This window comes from Lineus longissimus, chromosome 11 (assembly GCF_910592395.1).
Source record: "Lineus longissimus chromosome 11, tnLinLong1.2, whole genome shotgun sequence".
Lineage (NCBI taxonomy): Eukaryota > Metazoa > Nemertea > Pilidiophora > Heteronemertea > Lineidae > Lineus > Lineus longissimus.
This window is the reverse complement of record NC_088318.1, coordinates 5,693,315-5,703,616: the sequence shown is the minus strand read 5'-3', so window position 1 is coordinate 5,703,616 and position 10,302 is coordinate 5,693,315. Positions and strand designations below refer to the sequence as shown.

The following is a 10,302-nucleotide window of genomic DNA, read 5'->3' as shown; positions in this document are numbered from 1 at the left end:
TATTATCGAGTCAGCTCGGCCGGCTGTCCAGCTGCAGCATCGACTTCCACATTAAAGGACGATGTACAGCTGGACCAACTTGTGCCTAGGGTGACCTCCTCCTCGGCTTACCGAGAACTTAGTGCACAAGAGGGTCTGGCCAAAAACACGTTAGCGGTGCTCTCCTACGCAGAGCACAATAACCTGCCCCTAGCCAGATCCCTAAAGGATAATGAGTCACTATCTGATGACACAAAATCGCTTGTGACATCCTTGTCACATTTGATTAGGCACGCTATTGCTCTATCCGCCAAGTACAGAAAGATTGGGACAAATTATATGCCCCCACTGCGACACAGAGGGCCAAGACCTCTCTACCTAACGCTAGAAAGATAGAGAGGCCCCAGCAGGCATCGGGTTCAATCCCGTACGCCAGGCAGGTCCTGCCTAGGCCTACCCCGCCTAGTCAGCCTGCTCCTGCTGAATCCTTCCGACGGGAAGCAGAGGGTTGCCGGACTGGGAAGAGGAAAAATACTTCCTCTAACCAGGGTGGATCCGGTCCGACTAGGCACTCCTTTCGTCCAAGGGGTGCAGGCCGGAAGAAGTGACTTCCCCCTCCTTTCTCCTCCCGGACGCAAAAAGGAGCCGACGCCGGTAGTCGGGGGCCGTCTGCAAAAATTTGCAGACGTTTGGGACGATTGGTGCCCCAAGGGGTCCCCAGTCCCAAACATGTTGAGGTACGGAGTGAAACTAGATTTCAACCGTACCCAACCCCCCCCCCCCCCCCCCCCCCGACTACCATATATCCAACCCCAGTTCAGCCACCGAAGGACCCAGTCAGGCCTCTGCCCTCCAAGCAGAGGTCGCGACATTACTGGAGAAGCAAGCTATCCAGGTCCTTCAAAATCCATGTTCCCCCGGCTTTTACAGCCACATTTCTTGGTTCCCAAGAAAGCAGGGACATGGAGGCTGATCATAGACCTTTCCAGGTTAAACACCTTCTTGAATGTTCCTCATTTCAAGATGGAAACCACCAGGTCTATAGCAACGGCGATACAGCCCAACGATTGGGCGGTATCGATGGATCTAACGGATGCGTACTTACATGTACCGATCCATCGAGACTATCAACACTTTCTTCGTTTCCATTACGAAGGAAAGCCGTATCAATTCAGGGCCCTGCTGTTCGATCTGCCATCGACACCCCTAATTTTTACAATGATAGTAACAGCCTTCGTCGCTCCCTTTCACGTGATGGGGTTCAAGCTCCATCACTACCTAGACGATTGGCTACTCCGTTGCAAATCGCGGAAACTACTACTGCAACAACTTCATGTTCTAAAGCAAAAAGTAGTCTCCGCAGGTTGGATTATCAACGAAACAAAGTCAGAATTCGCGCCATCCCAAGACTTCGTTTACGTTGGAGTTCGGTTCCTTACGGCCATAGGGAAAATGCTGCCCCCCTAGACAGAATAAAGAAAATTCTTCATCTCGTCGCAAAATTCAGAGGAAGAACTCAAGCTCCCGCAAGGCGATGCTTGAGCCTTTTGGGCCTTCTGAATTCGGCAGCAGACCAAATCCCTCTTGGCCATCTATTTATGTGTCCCATCCAGATGTTTCTGATGTCTCTATGGAAACCCCACAGGGACCCATTAGACAAGTTGGTATTGATACCTCAATACCTACTCAAGAACGTCTGGATCTTCTGGGAGTCGGAGACTCATCTCCAAAGCAGTGTAGATCTTGCTCCACCGCCCCCAGAAGTGTCCCTGTTCACAGATGCTTCTCTACTAGGGTGGGGAGCACATCTGAACAACGGGGACAGGTCCATAAGGGGTCTATGGACAAGGGAGGAGACCAATCTTTCAATAAATATATTGGAAATGAAGGCTGTCCTTCTTGCCGTGAGGGCTCTTTCCCTTCACCTGAAGAATCGGAGAGTAACCCTGTTCTCCGACAATTCTACAGTTGTAGCATATGTCAGGAGACAGGGAGGCACAAAGTCCGGCATTCTTTACAAGCTAACTTGGGCGCTTTACCATCTTTGTGCCGACCTTGGAGTATCGATATGTGCCAGACACATACCGGGCAAACGCAACATCCTTGCCGATGCCCTGTCCCGTCAGGACAAACTAGTCCAGACAGAGTGGACACTCCATCAGGAGATTGTAGACGACCTTTGTCGCCTTTGGCAATCTCCGAAGGTAGATCTGTTCGCCACCAGGCTGAACAATCGCCTTCCCATCTATTACTCTCCACTTCCGGACGAAGAGGCCCTGGAAGTCGACAGCCTTACAGCCCCTGTGGCACCCCCTGGATTTTTCAAGTTTCACGCCTGGAACTTATCCAGTTGCATCTCCACCAGAGAGGCTTTTCGGACATCGCTGTCAAACGTATGTCCCCACCTCAAAGGGGGTCAACCCTTGATGTGTATCAAGGAAAGTGGTCTATCTTCACTTCCTGCTGCAGGGAGAACAGAGTTAATCCGATCTCTCCCTCTACATACAGATTAGTTGATTTCTTTATTGAATTATTCACAGAAAGACAACTATCTGTCACGGATATAAAAGGGTACAAGTCCGCCATCGCTTCTACCCGCCGTGTTTTAAGCACCTGGGATCTTCGTTGGGAGGACCAAATAACCCCTCTTTTCAGAGGAATGTTATTAGAGCGTCCTAGACCGGTTCACAACACCCCTAAATGGGATCTTTCTGTTGTCCTTAAGGTGCTCATGAGGCATCCTTTTGAACCCATGTCTATTTCATCCATGAAATATCTGACACTCAAAACGGTCTTTCTAGTAGCCTTGGCTACCGCCCAAAAGAGATCAGAGCTCCATGCACTTTCTTTTAAGAAGCTGGCTTTTAGAGAGGGAGGGGAGGTTATCCTGGCTTTCATACCAGGCTTTCTGGCGAAGAACCAGGGACCGGCCGCCTCTCGGCCCCCGGTTACTATTCCCTCTCTGTCAAGAACGATCTCTTATGAACTTCCTGACAGAACTTTATGTCCCGTCAGGGCCCTAAAGTTCTACATAAATAGGACAAAACCTCTCGGTATCCGCCAGGGGAGAGAGCGTTTGTTTTTGTCCTATAAGGAGGGAAATAAACGAGAGATAGCGGCCGCCACTATTTCAAGGTGGATTGTGGAGACTATTTGTCTTTCCTACAACACCTTGAGGACTTCCCCTGATCTTCGTGTGCTAGCTAACATCTCAGCGCATGAAGTTAGAGCACTAGCCACCTCCTGGGCTAACTACCGAGGAGTTGCTCTTCAAGAAGTCGTTTCCGCTGCATGTTGGAGTAATCACTCCACATTCTCTTGTTTCTACCTACAAGACGTTTCTTCCCTCGTAGATTGCATGCACACAATCGGCCCGATTGTGTCTGCGGGGCATGTTGTTTGATCCTGGCTAGATCAAAAGAGGGGGGGAGCCCGATTGAAGAGTCAAACGCGCATCTTGCGCCATTTTTTGATATGCCCTATCTTCAACAATCCAGGCAACCCCTAGTAGACTAGAAATGACGCAATTTCTTATTGTTGTTTAGCAATAACTCATTCTACACCCTTGAACATGCCTTACTTGCTCTAAGCTCTGTTGCCAGAAAGAAGATGGTTTTTATTATGCAATTCTAGCGCTTTCTGGAAAATGGGTCTATTACTCTCTATAAATACGATTGTAATACCGAGATCAAAATACCGGTCCCCCGGTTCTCCCCATTTCTTTCCCCTGGCGGTCCTCCTTAGCTACTATGCCGGTGGTGCCTCCTTGATGGAACAACAGCTCAGCCTCAGGTGAGTCCTCGTTTCCCACCTCCAATAGGTTGCTGGGATTCGATGCAAAAGTGTTCCATAGGTAAGTTTGAATGACACAAAATGCCATTTCCTTACAAGAAATGGCCATTTTGTTAGTTCATACTTACCTATGGAACACGGCCCTCCCGCCGTCCCCACAAACGGGACATACTCTTTGTTAACGCTCAAGAGTAAGACTGAATATGGCGGCATGAGATCGGCGCAATCTCGCGGGATCGGTCAGGGCGCCGCCTGGCGGCCGAGCTGTTAACTCAGTTCTCCCTTTAGAAAATTAAAGGGATACTCTTGTGTTTGAGCCCAAATGGAGTAACATGCAAAAGTGTTCCATAGGTAAGTATGAACTAACAAAATGGCCATTTCTTGTAAGGAAATGGGCAGTTTGTATGTGTCTCGCCTCCATAGTGACTACTGTAGCTGCATCTGGAGATACCCCACATATACCACATCTACACTCCTCAATGAACTGATTGGAACTTGTGTTGGTACTGCTGCTTGGGGCCTTATGCAACACAGTGGAAATAGAACTACCACAACAATCAGCAAGATTATCATCGTGCCTGGAACCTTGGCTGTTTTCTATAGACGACATTGTGACAGTTCACTATTCATGCACATAAACACCATCAAACACGTGCAATCTTTTTTCTTTGTTTTCTTTTTTTTCTTTTTATTTGATAAACCATTGAGGACCAATTCCACAACGGCCGCGGCTGTGCCCTTCTGCTTGTTGTTGTTGTCGTTGAAATAATGTGCATCCATTCCCGGGCAACCGTGGTGAGAAAATACACCAGTGTATGGGCTAAGTATTGTATTCTTGCGCGAAATTCCATGGGACATTATTTACTGTACTTAGCCCATAGATAAGATTTACATTGACTGGGCATGGGGACTGTACGTTAGACTTAGGCTTACCCTTATTCAGACTTTCATCAAATAAAAGAACATATGAATCGGCGTCCTGAACCATCCTCTTCAGAACCGAATGGCAGTAGGGGGCCAGTCCAAAACACGCCATGTACGCACACTTTCGTTCTCCACTCGAGAAGTTCTTATGCTACGTTCACACCTAATGCGTATTTAAACCGGATTCCGTAGTGCGCACTCCGGAATTCGGACTAGTTAGTGCGGTATAAAGATGATGAGTTCACACTGGGTTAATTCGAATCTCAATCCACACTAACTGCGTTCAGACACAATCCGGACTGGATTGCGGCCATCGCCATCATGTTGTCCAGCCCCGGGCCGATCAAACATTGTCTCCACGATGTGGCGAGGATTGTGGATCGGTCGGGTCCCGAGGACTTCATCCAAAATTTCAAGTTCTTCGTCCCCAAAGCCGTTCCGTCCTGAGGTATCTGATCGACCCAAGTTGTTATGGGCCTTGACCCAATCTCCCTTCATTGATTTTAGTTTGTTACGACACTGGTCAGTCGTACGATCGTAGCCTTCTAGTTTCAGAAGCTCAGCGATCCGGCTGTATACATGGGAATTGCGGTGATTCCCCTGCAATTGGCCCTCAATATCTTCATCTCTCCATATCCTTAACAAGGCCAGCCACTCATCACATGACCAAGCAGGACTTCTTTGTAGATTGGCAGCGATTTCGTACAATAAAACAACAATGAAAATCACTTGGAAAAATGTAGGAATGACAGCGTGATAAACACATGTGCATGACAGAATAAAACGGAAGGAAGTAGGCCAATAACCACCGAATTAAGGCTTTAGTACGCCTTTAGTGCGGAATAAAACGCTAGTGTGAACACGGCATTAGCAATGTCACTATCGGGGAACATAGAAGGAAATAACTCTCCTACATCTTCGCAACTTTTGTAAGAGTAATGTGACGTCATGCACTTGAAAGTCCACAGAATCTCCGCTGAGAGACAGGCCTGATCACTAGAACATTGCCTATCGAGCGTGCCACTTGCTGCTGCGGTTGTCATGGTCGTAGCCGTAGGCCTAGGTCTAGAGGTAGACGCGATTGGATCCTGGTTAGGGAATAGAGGTAATGTCCTCGTCACAGATTTCATAGCCTCCTCATGTTTCTTCCCTTTAGCATGGCTTTTCAGTGCACTAACACCCATGTTCGCAATATCGAATTTCACTTTGCAAACTTTGCAGTATGCGTGAGACTCCGCCTTTGAACATGTACTCCGTTAAATCCACTTCCCGAACTGCTCATGGTCAAGCCACGCATCAAGAAATTTGCATTTTCCCATTCCTTATTGTGTAGGCAGACAAACAGCACGACAATGTCATTCAACACCACCCAGCCGTGTAAACACACCGGGCACCATTATCAGTAGGATACACGCATGCGCAGCACACATACATTCTTTGTGTGCATAAATTATTGATTTCTTGAGAGAGTCTGCATAAATTATAGAACACGTGTTGGACAATGCGCGTTCAAGCCAGTAGGATCTTTGCCAGGCATTATAAAAAGACAACTAACAAAGAAATTAAAGACTCAAAAGGTGTTTTTAATAGCGCCTTATTAGATTTCCAGGACTTTCCAGGAAATTTCTACAACATCATAGAATTCAGGGATATTCCAGACATGGAAAAAGGATTTCAAAATTTCCATGATATACCAGGATTTCCAGGTCGCGTACGAACCCTGTAGCTATGCCTCGGAACAATGTAACACAAACTGTCATGTTCATCAAACGACTTGATGAGGTGAAAGGGGTGGTGGTCAAGCAATTCATTGACTGTGATGCACAGAAATTCGTCTCCTTCCCGAACAGCATAGGCATGGTATCTGTCTTCAAACCACAGGGTTTCCCAGACTTGAATCAACAAATATACTAGAGTCTGGTCATCAATGAATACCTACTCTATTTTTCCATAGAGAGGATTTCCTGATTCCTTATCACAGTCCACAGTAACCATCCTGTTGGCTCTGTACTCTATGCCATGGTACCTAGCGAATTTAGCAGAAAAAAAAGAATTGCCTCTACTGTTAGACTGTGATGGGGCTCAAAGTGATCCAGGGGCCGGAGCAAACCCTTCCCACTTTCCAATGGCTTTAACTGGAAAAGCTCCTTCCTCATGAGGGCATCAGACAACGTCATCTGATAGTGTCTGGCCATGGTTTTACAAATATTTTTAAAGTTGCAGGTAACTTGGGCAACTTGCTTGAAGAATGCATGTTTTCCCTCAAATCGCATTGATGAAAAGCGTTTAAGAGGTCCAATGGCTCGGATTACTGCAGGGTAATGTGACATATGATGGTGCTTTGGAAGGAGGTGATTGTCTGGGAAGGTTGTGAGGAAATGGTCATGGTGTTCTTGAATTAGTCGCTGGAGGTAGTAGGTGTCTTCTTCACTCACTTTTGGGGCAAAGATGATGTCTATGCAGGAAAGCAGGAGACGTATGACTTGCAGGTGATCATTACATGTATCTTCAGGAACAAGGTCGCCAATGAGAATCAGGAGATGCCTTATTAGAAAATAGGCCTGCTCTGCTTTTTGACCAGTTGCAGAAGTTGATCGATTCAGGCTTTGCTCAGTTATCACAGAGGGTTTGTTTGACGACTCAGGAAATCCATAATCAAATGACACTACTCGGTCGTTGATCACATCAAGAGTGAGCACACCTTCAGTGATGATCACCTTCAAGACCAGTTTTACCTCTATTAGGCCAACCCCCTCAAGAATGTCATGCATAATGTCAAAGACATGGTTATCAGTGACATGATATTCTACTAAGTCATTCAGCGGACACATCCTCTTTACTCCAGTTCTACTAACATCATCAACGGCTATGTCTCTATTATATGTCTCAACTGTCCTAATCAGGGAGTCGTCTTCAGCAGTTGCAGTGTGGGCATCATCTCTCGGCATCGAACATCTGTGGCAAGGAAAGTTAGCTGTATATCCCTCAGCAAAACCTAGCATGCCATGCAGCCCCAAGTTATCACCTGTTGTCTGGCCCAAAACCACACGCACTTTTGTTCCATCATCACACAACAAACCCTCGGATTCTAGCACTTTCAGATCATCTACAATTGGATTTAATAATGCATTAAAACCATAATGCTTTATGTCTTTTGAGAGGGCAACAGCAAGCAAGAACATATTCTTTAAACTGGACTGGTGTCCTGGGTGAACATCTTTCAGAGTGAAGTAGAACAAACCCAGTTTATGGGTGCCAGCTTTGGGAGAAAAAGGGTTTGTAGTTTCTAACTCATCAAAGTACAGTAAAATACTTATGGTCTCAGGATCGCACAGGGTTGGGTTGGATTTGTAGTAACTGCCATCTTTAAAATCTTCAAGAATCCCAGGCTCATGTTCCCTGGTCTTGTACTGTCGGATAGCCTCCAGCAAATCAGCATCAAGGACTTCTAGCAACAGGTCTCTGATAGGCACATACTCAAATGTGTCACGCTTTTGGCGTTGAAGGACAACGCCAGAATGAGGGTCTGGCTGGGGATTAAGGCAACTCCAAGCGGAACAGAAACTGGAGGAATGAAAGTGCCGAGGTTTAAAAAATATTTGTTTTGAAGCCATCCAGTTTCTAAACCGGTAAAAGGTCTCCGACTCTCTTCAAAATCATTCATTAGGTCTGCCAAATCATCGTCACTCCTCATCCCATTCCCGAGGTCTTCCACTACCTTCTTCGTATTCTCTTTCAATGCTTCAATAATTTCAGAAAACATTTCGGAAGTGCATTCAATGACAGTGTTCAAAGTAGAGAGAGGCAGGTTTGCCTTGGCCTTCAGTTTACTAATGAACGATGAAGCTATTGACATAATATCAAGCTCAGCATGACGACTTTGTCCTGTAAAATCATTTACACCATCAATTTCAACATCATCTCCAGAATGCATCATGTCTTCATTTTTACTATTATAATCAAACACCTCTCCGGGCACATCATTTATAAATGTACCATTGTTGCTGTCTTGTTCAAGAACATGTTTTATCAAATGCCTTTTGTAAGGCCAAACAGACTGTGCACAAACAAAATAATTTCCAGCATAGGTTATTGCATGATTGGTCCTCAAATGAAAGAACAAGGAGTGGAAGTCCCCTTTAATGTTTTTGGAACAAACAAAACACATGAACTGCCTGGACTGCTCCATTACTACTGAATTATCCTTGACCTTTCCTTTAAACTCTTGCGGAATTAAGATGAATCTCACATCTTACCGATACAGCATTCCTGTTCAATGACAGCTTCTGTTTGAATCGAAGTCGTGTTCCAATCCTTGGAATTAACTCCTTCAAAGTATCCTCGTCCAAGAGATGAAAACATTCCTCGTCAATGCCATGTTCTGAAGGAAAAAAAGGAGCAGAGAAGCTTTTACTGATTTTGTCTAGAAAAAGTCAGATATAGTCATAATAGTGTAGAGTTGTACACTCAATTCAAAGATAAAGTTGATTTTGGCAGGGCAGGGTAAGAAAATAGGACAATCACTCGAGTACAGTAACAGTAGCACTATTCTAGACATGTGGTTGCACCTAATGAAGAACTCATTTTACCATGTTAACACTGACATGACTGACAAGCGAAGCATGTGTATGTCATTGTCATATGTCGTGAATGTAGGAAGGACAGGCAGCAACAAGTCAAAGGTTCACTGTGACACTGACAGTTCTACAGACTCTCATGACTGTTGCAGTCAAATCCCAATTTTACACTACATTTTATTTTGATAGCAGAGCTAAAAAAATTGGCCCTTTTAACATTTATCATTATTTCAAATCCAATTGTAAATAACTTATAGTCTGAGCGGCTTGAGAAATCTACTGGTACTGGTATTTAGATGCTCTAAAAAGTGAGCATATCTTCATTTCTAAAAGTAAGATTCTCTTTGTTTGTGTGCCTAAAGAACAAAAAAAATGTTACCGGTATACATGCTTCAAGTTTCATAACTATTCAGTAAGTCAGCTGATTGTCATGCATGTAGTTACATTCAAATTCCTGTTGCCAGGCCTAAAAAAACAGGCCAAGGACCTTCTGTTCAGTGAACAATAACATTACCAGCCAAGCCTTTATCTACATGATTGACATCGAATCGAAATACATGAATACCACCTCAGTCGTCATTAAAACATGAAATATTTATCTGCTTTCCTTGATAGTCAACATAAAGTCACTAGTTTTCTAGCAAGGTCCCAAAATTAGCTGGCACTGATGTTGCTGCAGACCAACTTCTACAAATCATACAACAAGACAAGTATGACTGTAAAAATGACCTCTTTAGACTATAAAAAACATGCTGGAACATTTACATTGCTGTCGAGCACAAACCCAATGAACGACAAGAGTTGGGTTTTATGCTTCGTACACGCAATGTACACATTTCTCATAGTGACCAGACACCGACAGCCACATGTAGGCCAAAAAGACATACTAGTATCATGTGTATGACAATCAATCACAAATCAGCAGAATGAGAATGATCAATCTCCCATGACAATGTCAATGATAATCGAATACATGCAAATATACACGCATTGGTCGGATTCAAATACGGTCATCCAGGTTCAACCATGA

General features: G+C 44.9%; 1 protein-coding gene across 1 annotated transcript; it reads right to left on the bottom strand.

The window, feature by feature from the left end:
• Nucleotides 1-4,968: 4,968 nt before the first annotated feature.
• Nucleotides 4,969-9,661, bottom strand: LOC135496091 (uncharacterized). The gene is made up of 4 exons (XM_064785215.1): nt 9,652-9,661; nt 8,952-9,076; nt 7,131-8,225; nt 4,969-5,295 (listed from the first exon to the last, which is right to left on the bottom strand). Exons 1-4 carry the CDS (start codon nt 9,659-9,661, stop codon nt 4,969-4,971), a joined length of 1,557 nt encoding a protein of 518 aa, XP_064641285.1.
• Between the last annotated feature and the right edge of the window lie 641 nt (nt 9,662-10,302).

Coding starts and splice junctions, on each gene's coding strand:
- LOC135496091 (XM_064785215.1), bottom strand. Junction 8,226..8,951: donor TGAACAGGAATGCTGTATCG/GTAAGATGTGAG, acceptor CTTAATCCCCAG/CCAGACCCTCATTCTGGCGT. Junction 5,296..7,130: donor ACATCATCTTTGCCCCAAAA/GTGAGTGAAGAA, acceptor GGCCAATTGCAG/GGGAATCACCGCAATTCCCA.